Source organism: Sinocyclocheilus rhinocerous, unplaced genomic scaffold, assembly GCF_001515625.1.
Source record: "Sinocyclocheilus rhinocerous isolate Xijiao unplaced genomic scaffold, SAMN03320098_v1.1 scaffold1065, whole genome shotgun sequence".
NCBI classification, from domain to species: Eukaryota; Metazoa; Chordata; class Actinopteri; order Cypriniformes; family Cyprinidae; genus Sinocyclocheilus; species Sinocyclocheilus rhinocerous.
The window spans coordinates 21,900-37,816 of NW_015628720.1; the positions used below are offsets into that span (position 1 = coordinate 21,900).

At 35.3% G+C, this 15,917-nt stretch overlaps 2 protein-coding genes across 2 annotated transcripts in view; one reads left to right on the plus strand and one right to left on the minus strand.

Annotated features, from left to right (window-relative positions):
* LOC107738331 (inactive ubiquitin carboxyl-terminal hydrolase 53-like) overlaps positions 1-6,728 on the plus strand; it is a 25,184-nt gene extending 18,456 nt beyond the window's left edge. Inside the window, exons 5-7 of the mRNA XM_016550071.1 lie at positions 2,133-2,184; positions 3,376-4,028; positions 6,151-6,728. Of these exons, the coding sequence (XP_016405557.1) occupies positions 2,133-2,184; positions 3,376-4,028; positions 6,151-6,230 (785 nt within the window). The 3' untranslated portion in view covers positions 6,231-6,728. The remainder of the gene's footprint in view (positions 1-2,132; positions 2,185-3,375; positions 4,029-6,150) is intronic.
* Positions 6,729-8,870: 2,142 nt separating this feature from the next.
* frem1a (Fras1 related extracellular matrix 1a) overlaps positions 8,871-15,917 on the minus strand; it is a 41,813-nt gene continuing 34,766 nt past the window's right edge. Inside the window, exons 32-37 of the mRNA XM_016550072.1 lie at positions 14,484-14,531; positions 14,179-14,325; positions 13,982-14,098; positions 13,752-13,867; positions 11,740-11,825; positions 8,871-9,321 (exon numbers count right to left, since the gene is read on the minus strand). Coding sequence (XP_016405558.1) covers positions 9,119-9,321; positions 11,740-11,825; positions 13,752-13,867; positions 13,982-14,098; positions 14,179-14,325; positions 14,484-14,531 — 717 coding nt within the window. The 3' untranslated portion in view covers positions 8,871-9,118. The remainder of the gene's footprint in view (positions 9,322-11,739; positions 11,826-13,751; positions 13,868-13,981; positions 14,099-14,178; positions 14,326-14,483; positions 14,532-15,917) is intronic.

A 15,917-nucleotide genomic window follows, 5' to 3' on the forward strand; every position in this document is an offset into this window, starting at 1 on the left:
TACGTCTGTATAGTTTTTATACATTTTTATTTTAAAGTCCGTTAAAATCAGATATATTTTATTAATTAATTTATTTACTTAAGTTAAGAAACTTTTTAATGATTTTAGTTTTGGGTTCAGTTCTGATAATAATTTTTCAGATAATGATATAAAAATAAAAGCTAATTCAAAATGTTAATAAATATGATCATATTATATAAAAACTGCTCAAATAAAAACTTTATGGCACCAGCTGATGTACTAAATTGTATTTTTTCAGCCAGAATATTACACTGTGTTTGTGGGCATGAATGATGTCTCAAATCACGCAGCTTCTTGAAAAGAGACGATGGACCTGATTGTAATGATGTTGTGAATTTACAATATTTGCTTTGTGGTAGATTAAACCTTGGACAAAAAAATCTCCTAAACTTGCGTCAGTGGAGGGACTCGCCGTGTGGTGGTTTCTTCTGGCTGTGCCAGTATTTTATAAAAAAATTTATCAATATTGCAACAGCGTTATCCAATATTGCAAGTCATGGCCATCAAATGGAGGTTCTTCTCATGAGGCTTAGCAGCTTAAACACGACAGGCTTGAAAAACCAGAAAATGGGGTCTAAAGTCCAATCCTCTCATAATTGCATGCTAGCCAAAGGGATTTAGCTGTTAATGCGCTGGGGAAAAAACAGAAAATAACAGAAGGAGGGAAAGGCAGTGTGTGTGGATACATCACTCTCACACACACACATACACACACACACACTGCTGGCGAGTCTCAGGGGGCTTGACATCGAAGCAGTGACTGTACTCAGATGTAAAGATGAACCGACAATCCCATGATGCCAAGCAAGTGTAGTACTAATTAAGAAGCTGAGTGTTGTATTCTGTTGTACTCTGTTTATTATGATGTTTGTTTTACATTAAAATTGTGCGTGTAAATTGATATGTATTGGTTCAGGTTTTTTTGTTAGTGTTGTTAAAGTTGCATTCAAAGTATGGCTCACTGAACTTTTACAGCAAAACAAATCGTAAATCCTCATGACAGACTTAGTGAAGTGTTTATCTTTAGCGCGCCCTCTAGTGTACATTTTTTAACATATTACCTGTATAAATATGAATTCGGATTGGGAAATATTAAGATATACTTTATATTTATTGTTTGTTTGTGTGTGCGTGTGCGTGTGTGTGTGTATATGTAGAGAGAGCGAGCGAGAGAGAGATCCTAATTATATTAAAATATATATCTTATATTCAAATGTATATCTTGAAAGCTTTTTAGTAAGAGAGAGACATTCTCGTTTTTTCTCTCTGTGTGCATGAATTCAGAAATGTTTATTTAGTAATACTGAGTGACACATTCGTTTTAATGAAGAGAGAGCGCATTAAACATTTGTTTATGTACTTCTGTGAGCAGTAAATAATGTCATCAGTATTTTTTCTATTTTAGAAGAAAAGTTTTGTTTTTATTGTTTAATCAATTTTTAGAAGTACACTAGCATTATAGTGTATTTTATAGATTTATATACTGAAATCCACAAATTACATTTTTGATTTCCTTTAATAAGCAGCTAATCTGTCACTGGAAAACCGCACTGATGCAGATTGTTGTTGTGAGGTTTTTAGCACAGCAGGCCGTTGCGTGTGATTGTGTTCCCAGCATGCATCCGTGTAGTCATACGTCCCACAGTCCACCTGACAGCTCCTCAGATTTAAAGGTTTGGTCTCTACAGCAACACATCGAAAGCATTGCTGTTTTCTCCTTAGACTCACTGCCCACTTGGCATGGCACGGCCACTTTTATGATCGCGTTTACCCCTCGAGCTCATTGTTAACAAGCCATCGGGAGCGCAGAGAAGCTGGTTTGAGCCGGATGGCCCAGTCTGGGGCCCCTTCTCTCTGGACTTGTGTGCTTAAGACAGGCCAAGAGCCGGAGCCAGAGACCCCACTGAGACCCAGACAATACCCCAGCCCCGAGCCCTTACATAACACTGCACTCGCCCACAGCCTCAGTCTGTGTCCAGAGATTCAGTCTTTCACACTGCTTTTCAGTGCAGAAATATTTGAGATGTGTATTTTATTAATAATACATATACATTAAAGAATGCATGCAACGGTACATTAAAGATGAATATTTTTATTCATTTATTTTGTAGGTGACCACCAAAAGAAAACACATGATCATTTCATGAGTCCTGTTATTCCAAGGTATGTATGTTATTTGGGGGGGAAAAAATGAATGCATGAGGCTTTTTGTGTGCTTTCCATATGCAGAAATATTCACATGCATAAAACCTGAAAATGTGTATAGAAAGAAAGAAAGAAAGTGGCTGAGGTCATAAATGTTTTGATACAAAAATAAATAAATAAAAAGTACACTGTAGCATACTTTTAAAAATAATACTTATTATGGAAATAATAGTAATTAAAATGGTAATAATAGCTTACAGTAAGTTTGAATGGAATGTTTTCAGACACAACTTGATTGCAATAAATTGAAAATGTATTATAGCTGAAATTCATATTAAATGCAATTAGCTGACCTTCAGAGTGCTTTTTTCCACCCTCTTAAGTACATCATCTTTATATGTAATTTCATAATTGAAATGTGGTTAAAGTACTGCTGAATGTTGCACTGACAAGCATTTACAGAGAACTAAAATACACTTCAATGTCATTTCTATTGAAACTTTTATTGTGTCGTGCGTTTCAATTTTTAATTACACATTTGTACTGAAGTTGCAATTTAGTACATTCAAAATAACTAAAAATATATTATTTAAAATGTATCGATTTTAAATGTAATATCAAATAACACTACAGTTCAAGTTGTTTCTTTAGTATGGTAGTCAACATCAAAAAAGTGTACTACTTTATAAATCATGGTAATTTTACTCATTTTTGTCATGTTTTAATGTACTTGTAAAATAAAAGCACACTTTTTAAAGTGTACTTAAGTGTGTTAAACATTAAAGTGTTTCTCTTCAAATACACGCAAGTGGCCTTTTATTTCATTAATATTGTATTATCTGCAAGTACCTTTTTAATCATGTAAGATTTACACTACAACTACACAGTCAAGTGCACTCTTAAGTGCACTTCTTTTTAAAGTTATAAAGTTCTTTGTTAACACTTTATTTTAAGGTGTCCTTGTTACACGTTACATGTACTTACTATTATAATATCAATAAATTATGCATAATTACATGCAAGTAACCCTAAGCCAAACCCTAACTATATAATAAGTACGCATGTAGTTAATTAATATTACTCCGTACTTGAATGTATAATTACACTGTAACAAAGACACCTTAAAATAAAGTGTAACCAGTTCTTTTTAAAGGTAATATGGGCAAGTGTGAGGTAGGTATAAGACAAGCCTTCTGTTTTCTCCTACAGGAGACAAGCTTTTCGATACAACCCTGCGAAGGAGAGGATGGAGAAGACTGAGGTAGAACGAGCTCATGTGGTAAACGGGAACCCCATCTCTCCTAATTTCACCAAGACCAGCAGTTCAGAGTGGAACAGCTCCGATGATCCCTTTTCCGAGCAGGAGGATTCCTCATCACGAGCTGACGTTCCTCCGGTTCCCTCTCGCGCCGCGGCTCCATCAGTGCCTCCCAAACCTCTCATCCTGAGCTCAGAGAACCGGCGACGAGATCCCCGTCCACCCAGCCCTCGACGTCTTCCTCGAAACGGCTCGGCTCTGTCCCAAACCGTCCTGCAGAAGTGGATGGAAAACTCGGACACGAGCTCCAAGTCTGGCTCCTCTGATCAGGAGAGGAACGATCTGTCTGCGAGTGAGGGTGAGGAGAAGTTCTCCAGCTTTCCCAAACCTGCGGCCGGCTCTGCTGTCATCCCCAGCACGTACTTCTCCGTGGACAGCTGCATGACTGACACGTACCGTGCCAAGTACCATAAAAAGAGACCTGCTCTGTATGTGATGGCAGACTCTAGAGCCGGAGATCACACCTCGTCTGGTGAAAGTGATTACGGGGAAAGACTGTCACCGGCTCCTTCAGAAACACACAGCAGAGCCACAGCGCTGCCAGGTAACATCACACTCTAACACATGGACAGCTTTCTTAATGTAGCAGTTAATACGATAAATTGGCATCGTTTTATAGCTGATGCAGTCACTTACAATAAGTAAATAAATACACACTATATTGGCAAAAGTATTGCCGTTTGACTACTTTAGTCATTTCCATGAGTACAAATCTTAAAGGAACACGCCACTATTTTTGAAAATAGGCTCATTTTCCAACTCCCCTAGAGTTAAACAGTTGAGTTTTACCGTTTTCGAATCCATTCAGCCGAGCTCCGGGTCTGGCGGTAGCACTTTTAGATGCAGCTTAGCATAGATCATTGGATCTGATTGCAAGCAAGCAATTAGTAATGTCCATTTAACTGAACATGAAACCAGTGCTGCCTCAAACTCTTGCATTGATCAAATAGATGAGTCGACTGACAAGCTTGATGATCTTCCTGCAGATGAAGAGCCTTCTACCAAACCCGAGCACTCTGAAGACCTTTTCTCAAGAGAAAGTAAACACAAGGTTTTACCAGAAAAGTCTAAACTAGACTCTCTTGGAGAAGACATACCTTCAATGTCTGATCCAGTCCTTGGAAAGGTTTTCTATAATGTGAATGATCCCGAGAATGCTGAAAATGTCCTGCTTGAGAGTGGCGTTTCCAAAAAGAAGAGTCGGGCCCCGTTGCCTCCTGCCAAATCAGCATCCAGCCAGCAACCAGAAGCTGCACCGATCTCAACCAGTCAACCCAGCATACAAGATCAAGACAAGTCATTAACTGTTAATAGTAGCAAGTCAACTTCATGTTTTACCCAATCCCTGGTGAACTCCTCTTCAACCTCCAGTCAAGTTCTCACTCCTCTGAGAATGGAAGCAGGTCATGGGTCAGGGCACCGGTCTTTCCCGCCTGTCAGAGTGTCACCTATTGATGTTCAGCCCGTCGCTGGGCAGAAAAATGGGAGTGAAAGTGAGAGAACAGGTGATCCTGCCTTCAAACCCTGCAGGTGAGGCCATGCATAGAACTTCTAGAGACCCTTAAAACTAGTAGCAGAAGTTGTTGGTAGGTTCCAGTTAGCCATCCTCTGGTAGTTCTTAAAGGAACACTCCACTATTTTTGAAGAGTTTCTATATTTTTCCTATTTAAAACTTGACTCTTCTGTAGTTACATTGTGTACTAAGACCGACGGAAAATGAAAAGTTGCTATTTTCTAGGCTGATATGGCTAGGAACTATACTCTCATTCCGGTGTAATAATCACGACACTTTGCTGCCGTACCATGGGTGCAGCAGGCGCAATGATATTACGCAGCGCCTGAAGATAGTCCCCAGTACGCTTTCTGTGCAAGCAGGTGGTCACGTTGGTTATGTTGACGGAAGTTAGCCTGTTTTCAGGCGCTGCGTAATATTATTGCGCCTGCTGCACCAATGGTATGGCAGTGAAGTTCCTTGATTGGTCAAGGAAACTCTTTGGTCATTTTTGAGCGAGATACTAACGGTCTAATCAGATTCAATGATCTATGCTAAGCTACAGCTAAAAGTGCTACCGCCAGACCCGGAGATCGGCTGAATGGATTCGAAAATGGTAAAACTCAACTGTTTAACTCTAGGGGAGTTGGAAAATGAGCCTATTTTCAAAAATAGTGGAGTGTTCCTTTAAGGTGAAAGCATATAATGATACTTTGTACTCATATATAGGCTATATACGTGTGTGTGTGTTGTTTTAGGGTATATACTTTTTTATAATTACTTAATAAATAGATAATTATACATAAACATCTATCATAATCTAATCCAATAATCCAATCATGAATTAATATGAAATGTATATCCATAATATCCACACACATCCATATATATATATGTGTGTGTGATTTATTTTAGTAGTGGTAGTGTTATTATATAGTTTTTCAAAAAAACTGTCATGTGTTTCATAATTGTGCAAAATTGGGAATAATTTTATGTAATTTTTTTGTAGTGCCTACTACTCTGTTGCTATTTATCTTAATTTAGACATAGTCTTGTATCATTGGTGACTCATTTCTAGCATTACTATTTAGTACGAGTCCCTTTCCTAATTCCATTAGTCTGATAATACTGTTCAAATGATAACTCGCTGTTCATTTTTATGTTTGTTTTTCAGTTCATGCTTCCGGTAATAAACCCACTGCTAAATGGAACCCAGTTTCAGTGAAAGGACTGGATGAACACGGCTTTCTCTGACAGCAGATCTCACGCTATCACAGCACTCTGCGTGAGTGAACGCTCAGCGGCCTTCCCCTGAAGATGTGTGTTTGTGTAGTATGCATTCAGACACAGTGCGTGGCAGTATCCGACTTTACATTTGCACATTTTTAAGCCAAAAGAGAACAATATTACGTAACTTAAAAGAGAAAATTCCAAAACACTCCTTTAGGCTTAAGGATATTTGATGTAACTTAAGACTAACAAAACTAACAAAAAATACGACTGATTGTCCAATGACAGTTTGCTCTAAATATGATAAAGTGCTTTAGTTGGTTTGGAGGGATGTGTTTCTGTTCACTGCTTCTGATTTTCTCTGTTTTGATTGTTTGTGGAGAAAGGAGCTGTATTTTCAGAAGGTGAAGCTGCTAAATGTGAAACCATTCCTGTCTTTAGTAAGAACTGCTTTTGAAAAGCAAAATTAAGCTTAATGTTTGATGGCCTTTTTTGTTGGTTTAGGTGTGTGACAATATCTCTTTTTTAATTTTCTCTGGATTGTTTGTGGAGAAAGGAGCTGTATTTTCAGAAGGTGAAGCTGCTAAATGTGAAACCATTCCTGTCTTTAGTAAGAACTGCTTTTGAAAAGCAAAATTAAGCTTAATGTTTGATGGCCTTTTTTGTTGGTTTAGGTGTGTGACAATATCTCTTTTTTTATTATTTAGTCCCTCATCAATAATAAAAAATGCTTTCACCCTTTTATCATGTCAAGGTCAGTTTTTCGACCAATGTGCACAAAAATTATAGAGAAGACACTGGAGATTAAATTGTTTGGTCATTTATAAATAAAAAGTGGAATCTGACGTTATTTGGGCTCATCTAAATACGTTTTCTTTTCATATTTGGAACAAGACAAGTTGTACATTTTGTCATTATTTGTATGATGTTTTGTATATTGCTAGGCAGAACACACTGAATAGTGCCTTATTTTGTATGTAAAAATGGGATAAAGGTGTTTTTATTTGTAAAATGTTAACTTTCTAAATTCTTTTATAATATTGTAGTTCATTTTGGTTGAGAACTTTTAATAAACTGATTTATTTAAGCATAACATGGTTGCCCAATTTGTGAATGTTTAAACTACCATTCAGTGAGATTTTAATGCTTTTATAAGAAGTCTCTTCTTCTTATAAAATATTATAATTTGAAATAACTGTTTTCTGTTTTAATATGTAAAATGTAATTTATTCCTGTGATGCAAAGCTGAATTTTCAGCATCATTACTCACATGATCCTTCAGAAATCATTCTAATATGCTGGTTTGCTGCTCAAGAAACATTTCCGATAATCATTATTTTTGGAAGAAGTTGTTTAATATTTCTGTGGAAACCATGGTAACATTTTTGAAGATTCTTTGGTGAATAAAAAGAGAACAGCATTTATTTGAAATGGAAATATTTTGTAGCATTATATATGTCTTTACTGCCAATTTAATGTTGAATAAACTCAAACTTTTGCATGGTAGTGTTTTTAAAAATAAAATGTAAAAATAAAAAATGCCTATCAATGTAAATATAGATAAACATTTGTTATAAGACCTCTATCTATACATAAAATTATTATTTATTTTTTTGTAAGATTTACTTTTTTTACAACAACTGTGAGCCTAGAATATTTTTGGGGTGTATATTCAATCTCTGACAATTATTAGCAAAAATTTGCAGACAAATCAAAATTATAGAACCTCAATTTCAGATGTCACGTGTATTGTTTTTAATTAGAAAAAACTTGTGCTAACTAAAAAATGATACATATAAACATCATAGCTAGAAAAAAATCTAAAAGACCCCATTCCCATAACATACAGAGCACATACAGTAATAAATACATATATAATACAAATAACATTGAGTAGCATACATTTACATTATAACACAAGACAGTCCTCTGAGTTACAGAAGATGTTTTGTGATCATGTCACCCTTGGGCTTGGAAACAGTGAGCTGACATTCTGTGATGCAAAGCTGAATTTTCAGCATCATTACTCACATGATCCTTCAGAAATCATTCTAATATGCTGGTTTGCTGCTCAAGAAACATTTCCGATAATCATTATTTTTGGAAGAAGTTGTTTAATATTTCTGTGGAAACCATGGTAACATTTTTGAAGATTCTTTGGTGAATAAAAAGAGAACAGCATTTATTTGAAATGGAAATATTTTGTAGCATTATATATGTCTTTACTGCCAATTTAATGTTGAATAAACTCAAACTTTTGCATGGTAGTGTTTTTAAAAATAAAATGTAAAAATAAAAAATGCCTATCAATGTAAATATAGATAAACATTTGTTATAAGACCTCTATCTATACATAAAATTATTATTTATTTTTTTGTAAGATTTACTTTTTTTACAACAACTGTGAGCCTAGAATATTTTTGGGGTGTATATTCAATCTCTGACAATTATTAGCAAAAATTTGCAGACAAATCAAAATTATAGAACCTCAATTTCAGATGTCACGTGTATTGTTTTTAATTAGAAAAAACTTGTGCTAACTAAAAAATGATACATATAAACATCATAGCTAGAAAAAAATCTAAAAGACCCCATTCCCATAACATACAGAGCACATACAGTAATAAATACATATATAATACAAATAACATTGAGTAGCATACATTTACATTATAACACAAGACAGTCCTCTGAGTTACAGAAGATGTTTTGTGATCATGTCACCCTTGGGCTTGGAAACAGTGAGCTGACATTGCAAACGTTGTTGTTAACGTGGCTGTTCTGTTCTGTTTCGAGTCTGAAGTGCATGAGCAGACAACAAACCACAGTCCAGCACAGTCACATCATGATTAGCATGTGCACTAAGTAGTAGAGATGTCGTGTGCTCAGGTTATGTGCAGCTGTGACTGAACTCACATTTTAACGTGACACACATAGCGGTGTGCCTTTCCTTTCTTACAGTCTCGTATCTGCCATTTCGTCTTCCTCCAGACCAGGACGCACCTCCTCGTTCCCTTCTTCCTGTTTTTAGGAGGGCTCCGCCTCCAGTTGGTGTAAGTGACAGGCTCTCCACTCACCCACTCCCAGCGGCCTTTACTGTCACGATCATTCAGACCTGTCATTACACAGAGAGAGCGACCAGTTCATGTTTAACCCTTTAAATCCTACCGGGTCACACTTTAGTTTGGGGACTGCGCAAAGAAAACAAAAATAACGACTTTATTCCACATTTTCGTCTCTACTGCGTCACTTTGGACGTGCGTTCACGACAGTATCATGACGCGAGCGTGTGGCGACGCCGGCGCTGACCCAGATCCGGCGTGATTAAAAATGCTGAATAAAGTCGTTATTTTTGTTTTCTTTGCGCAAAAAAGTATTCTCGTAGCTTCGTAACTTTACAGTTGAACCACTGATGTCACACGGACTACTTTGTCGATCATCTTGGTACTTTTCTGAGGGTGAGTAATTTATTACAGAATTTTCATTTTTGGGTGAACTAACCCTTTAACTACGATTTTGCCTCAATAAACTCCTTATTTGCTGCTTATTAATAGTAAGGTAGTTTAGGTTTAGGTATTGGGTAGCATTAAGGGATCTAAAATAAAAAATAAAGCATTAATATCTGCTTTATGAGTACTAATAAACAGCCAATATGCTAATAATATGTATACTAATAAGCAACTAGTTAATAGTGAGAATTGGTCCCTGAAGTGTTACCTCCTACAGTATCATAATTGATACTCAAAGGCCTCTAAATGATCAACATGATCATAACTTTGCTACTACATGCCTTCTGTCGTCTGACTGCTAGTTTATACTATTTTAGCAACTTTTTAAAGTATAATTGTGAAAATGTCCACCTTCAGGTCATGGTCATTTTTATAAAATAAACATTAAAGAAATTATATATATATATATATATATATATATATATATATAAACTGAACAAAATTATAAACGCAACACTTTTGTTTTTGCCCCCATTTTTCATGAGCTGAATTCATATGATACAGTATAAACATGCACAGGCAGTTGTAAGAAGAACAATTAGGCAAGCAAAGCGGATATATTGGAGGGATTTTTGTAGTTTAATTGGAAGTACTACTCAGATAGGAGAAGTTTGGGGGATGATTAAAAAGATGAGCGGGGATGCAAGGGAGTGGAGTTATCCTGTGTTAAGTGATGGAGATAAAGATGCAGTTACTAACAAAGAAAAAGCAGAGATGTTGGTAGATGCATTTGTTAGTATACACAGCTCAAATAATTTGTCAGTGGAAGGAAAGGTTCCTGAGACGGTTTCTGACAGTTTGTGCAGGAATTCTTTGGTTATGCAAACCGATTGTTGCAGCAGCTGTCCGGGTGGCTGGTCTCAGACGATCTTGGAGGTGAAGATGCTGGATGTGGAGGTCCTGGGCTGGTGTGGTTACACGTGGTCTGTGGTTGTGAGGCCGGTTGGATGTACTGCCAAATTCTCTGAAACGCCTTTGGAGATGGCTTATGGTAGAGAAATGAACATTCAATTCATGGGCAACAGCTCTGGTGGACATTCCTGCAGTCAGTATGCCAATTGCACGCTCCCTCAAAACTTGCATGTCTGTGGCATTGTGCTGTGTGATAAAACTGCACATTTTAAAGTGGCCTTTTATTGTGGCCAGTCTAAGGCACACCTGTGCAATAATCATGTTGTCTAATCAGCATCTTGATATGCCTCACCTGTGAGGTGGATGGATTATCTTGGCAAAGGAGAAGTGCTCACTAACACAGATTTAGACAGATTTGTGAACAATATTTGAGAGAAATAGGCCTTTTGTGTACATAGAAAAAGTCTTAGATCTTTGAGTTCAGCTCATGAAAAATGGGGGCAAAAACAAAAGTGTTGCGTTTATAATTTTGTTCAGTGTATATATATTTGTTTTTGTTTTCTGTAAAATTTCAAGATAAACACTTACTGGACTGAAGTGACTTGATTATCTGTACATCGTTTTTTTTTTGTTTTTGTTTTTTTTAAAACATTTTAAAATGTATCAAATATGATTTTCAGGAATGTTTCTTTGCTCATCTCTCAATCATCACTGCATTGTATTGCATTATGTTTTGCCCACACAATAAAAACTACAGAGCTTTGATCATAAAACTAAGCGTTTAAAAATCATCTGACATATTATTGGCAGATACAGAGTGACACATGATATTTAAATGCATGTTATTTAAGTAGTCTGCTATACTGTTAAAATGGTCTCATTGATTTGCATTACAAGCATCAGAATTTTATTTTTTGTGTCACATAAATATCAGCCTCTACACTAAATCGCATATTTTTGCTCAGTTTGGTCCTCTGAATAAAACTGAGGCGTTCCTTCTGCTTTTTTAAGTTCCATATTCTCTAATATCATACTATATGAGCCATAAAAGCACATATGCAAACTTTCATTTTTTATAGTTTAAAAATGTTTTGTCTGAAGATTCAATCAACTCTTCTGTTTCAAAACACTATAATCACACTGACTGCATAAAATTCAGAAAAAGAAGTTACCAATCCAAAAGGGTTTTCTGTCACTGAAGTCCCACAGCCAGTCCATGTCTCCTTTTGACAAAACACTGACCAGGTGTCCATTGTAGCTTGAGGAAACAAGTATTCAGTCAGTCACAGTTACTCATAACCAGTGGTATTATTGCAAGGCTGTAACCGTGTCTTGAACACTGGGGGGGGGACTTATTTTTCACTTTTTTTTTTAATTCTAATTGGAAATGAATCCTTTTGAATTATTGGCAAAATACTATTTTTAAATATGCACACATTCACTATTATTTGTATGTGTACACTCTAAAAAATGTTGTTTTGACCCAGCAGTTGGGTTAAATGTTTAAGGGACAAACCTGGGTAGTAACCCAACCGCGTTTGTCCCTATTTTACCCAGCACTGGGTTGTATTTAACCCAGCATTTTTTAGAGTGTAATATGCTGAAAATGCTAAATATTTCTCGTCTCGTCAACAGTGTTGGGAAGGTTACTTTGGAAATGTAATACTGTAGGTTACAGATTACAAGTTACACTATTTAAAATGTAATCAGTAGTGTAACTATTTCAATTACTTTATTAAAGTAATATAACTGATCACATTTGATTACTTTTGGATTACATTTCAAAATGTCTAATGAATGTTTTCAAATGTTAACATTTTCAAACATTTAAAGCAGGCAGAGTTAATCCTTCTTTACTCGAATTAAGATTATAATAATTTCATTTTAAAGCACAGCTACCACAAAATCGGGCTTTAGCACCTCTTGTTGCTTTGAGATTGATCTGAGCTTAATACTGATTTAAAACCATAACAAGATATAGTTTAATAGCTATGATACTGTTTTTGAAATCAAATCTTTGCATAGCTATGACAGGAAACACTGACATCTAACAATGCTTTGGAAAATGCAGTTAACCTTAAAAAATAAAGCATAAACCCAAATCGGAAATAAAACGGTTAAATAAAAGGAATAAGCATGTGTCCTAAACTCCTGAAACATTGGTGTCTCATATCTCAGAACAGTCGATGCAATTTGGGAAAGAAATCAATTAAATCTGTGTGTAACCATCAGATGTAACCCCCTTTGCAATCAAGAACATTTTCACAAGTAACTGTAATTTAATTACACTTTTTTTCTCAGTAACTGTAGGGATGTAACGATTAACCGCGAGCCGGTTGAAAATCGATTCAAATATGTGACGATTCAAATCGGTTGAGATGCTAAACAAATGGCGATTCATTTAGGTGTAGGAGTTTATATGAATGCATGTCTGAGGGGAACTTACTGTCTTTAGAAAAGTTTAGATGGTATTTTTTCTTTTCATCTTGCATCTAGTTCATATGTGCAGCGCTTCTTTGTTTACAGCGGAAACGCTTTAAGCGCCACCTGCTGGCAGAGAGTGAATCTGCGTCTCATTCAGCTCGTCTGCTGTTTCTGTTTCAATTATAGTGTTATATTTCAATTTCACAAAGAAACGTGCAGCATTTTGTCCAAGCAATAATAAAAGGACACATTTAATTTATAATTTGTCTTAAATCTCATTTTGTTAAAAAAAATCGTGAATCGAATCGAATCGTGAGTTGAGCGAATCGTTACATCCCTAAGTAACTGTAATGGATTACAGTTACATTTATTTTGGGTAACTTTTTTTTAAGGTGTCCTTTTTACATATTTACTATTATAATAACAATGAATTATGCATAATTACATGCAAGTAACCCCAAGCCAAACCCTAACCATATAGTAAGTACATGTAGTTAATTAATATTACTCAGTACTTAAATGCATAATTACACTGTAACAAGGACACCTCAAAAATAAAGTGTAACCTTATTTTGTGATTAAATTACGTAACTAGCAACACTTCCCAACACTGCTCGTCACATTCTGTAGGGAATTCAGGCTCTGCATCTGTGGACACTGAATCTTTCTGACTATGACGAGGCAGGCCAGCCTAAAAATGTTACTTTTAAAGTTGAAAAATGACCTTGTTGTAATAGAGTGCAAGTTTGCTCTGTCTGACCTCTCTTTGCAGGCCCGTGCCGCGGCGCTCCACATGGCTTTGCGCTCGCCGCTCAGTATATAACAGTAGTTGTTGTGATACGTCCATCCTCGAGGACACTTCTGTGCTTTCACAGTCTGGATGAGCGCAGAAAAGACCAGAAAGCATTCAAATCATCTCGTGAAATGCTGAAACCGAAGGCCCAGTCATCATGATGACTTCTAAATCTTAAATACTGCGATGTTAACAACCTCGTTATTCGGGGTCCAAGGCCTCCAGGAGTCCCCGTTACAGCGGAGCAGCTGAGCCGAGCTGTCGTTATAATGCAGAAAGCCAGTGAGCTCTGGGGTGCAGGGTTTGGAGGATGGCTGGGGAGAGATACAACCAAACATGCAGGTTTATTTGCAAAATATTGCTGTAAATGAATCGGACCTTTTCCAACTCTCACCTGAGTTGCCGCAACACGCTGTGCAGCAGCTCTGGTGTTAGTGTGCGGGACGGTCCTGTCGTGAGGAGGGCGCTGCTGCCCCCTGCTGGTCACCTGCACCTGTGCTACGCTGTCCTCCTCGACCGCCATCGATATGATACCGTGGTACTGTAAGTGATTAGTAATATTAATATGATATCAATAAAGGGAATTATTTGTGATTTTATATAACAAATGGTAAAAAAAATTAAGATCAAAAATGTTTTTGGACATAACGGATATGTCTAGTCCCAGCTGCTTTACTGCCATGTTTTTATTCTGCTTACTTTGTAAATGACTTCAGATCCGTGACGAACTGTTTCAGAAGGCTGAACCTGTGGATGAAAGTTCACCGTGTTATCATGAAAACTACTGAAAAAAATGTTTTGTTTAATTAAAATAAAGCTGTAATAAATACAAAATAATTCTAAATGTATAAATACAATATTTGCAATAAAATTTAGATCAAATAAATAAATATTGCCTAGGCAACTAACTGAAATGACATAAGCTGAAGTGTTAAAATTACTCAAATTAAGACTGGAATAAAATAGTTCTTAAATCGTAAAACACTCAAATGTGTTTTTTTTAAACAAAAATTAAAATGAAAACTAAAAATATATAAATAAAAGCTATATTTATATATATAAAACTATAAAAAATATTTAAAATTGTTTTTGTTAACTGAAATAAACCTGAAATTAAATTTAATTAATTAAATACAATGAAAAAAATAAATAAATATATAAATATAAATTTACATATTACATGAAATATTGTAAACTAAAATGGGCCTAGGCAACTGAAATGACATAAGCTGAAGTGTTAAAATTACTCAAATTAAGACTGGAATAAAATAGTTATTAAATCGTAAAACACTCAAATGTGTTTTTTTTAAACAAAAATTAAAATGAAAACTAAAAATATATAAATAAAAGCTATATTTATATATATAAAACTATAAAAAATATTTAAAATTGTTTTTGTTAACTGAAATAAACCTGAAATTAAATTTAATTAATTAAATACAATGAAAAAAATAAATAAATATATCAATATAAATTTACATATTACATGAAATATTGTAAACTAAAATGGTTAAAATTGCTTGTTTTAACTTGAATGAAGCTGAAATTAAATAAAATATAAATATTACATGAAAGACTTTAAAAAAATGAAAATTTTATTCAATTGAATAAACATAACTAACACAAATAACTTAAGTACTAAAATTACTAAAACAGAAATGAAAATAAATTAAAGCTAAATAGAAATATTAAAAGGGAATTAAAATGTCAAAAGCACATAACTAAATTCTACAACTCCAACTAAATTAAAATGAAAACTGAAAATATAAAAATAAAATAAAATCCAACATCATCATAATAAATGCTGTAATAGTATAAACTTAAAGGTGACATATCATGAAAATCTGACTTTTCCAGGTTTTAAGTGCTATAATCAGGTCCTCAGTGCATCTACCAACCAAGGAAACGTGAAAAAGATTAACTCAATCACTTTGTTTTGGTAAGCCTTTTTCTGCACGCGTCTGAGAAAACGAGCGCGTCAGATTTCGCTCCCTTGGTGACGCTCCCTTGATCCCAAAGGGATCTCATTATAATATTACCACCCCTTAAAGGGGTCATATGATGCTGCTAAAAAGAACATAATTTGGTGTATTTGGTGTAATGAAATGTTTATGCGGTTTAAAGGTAAAAAAC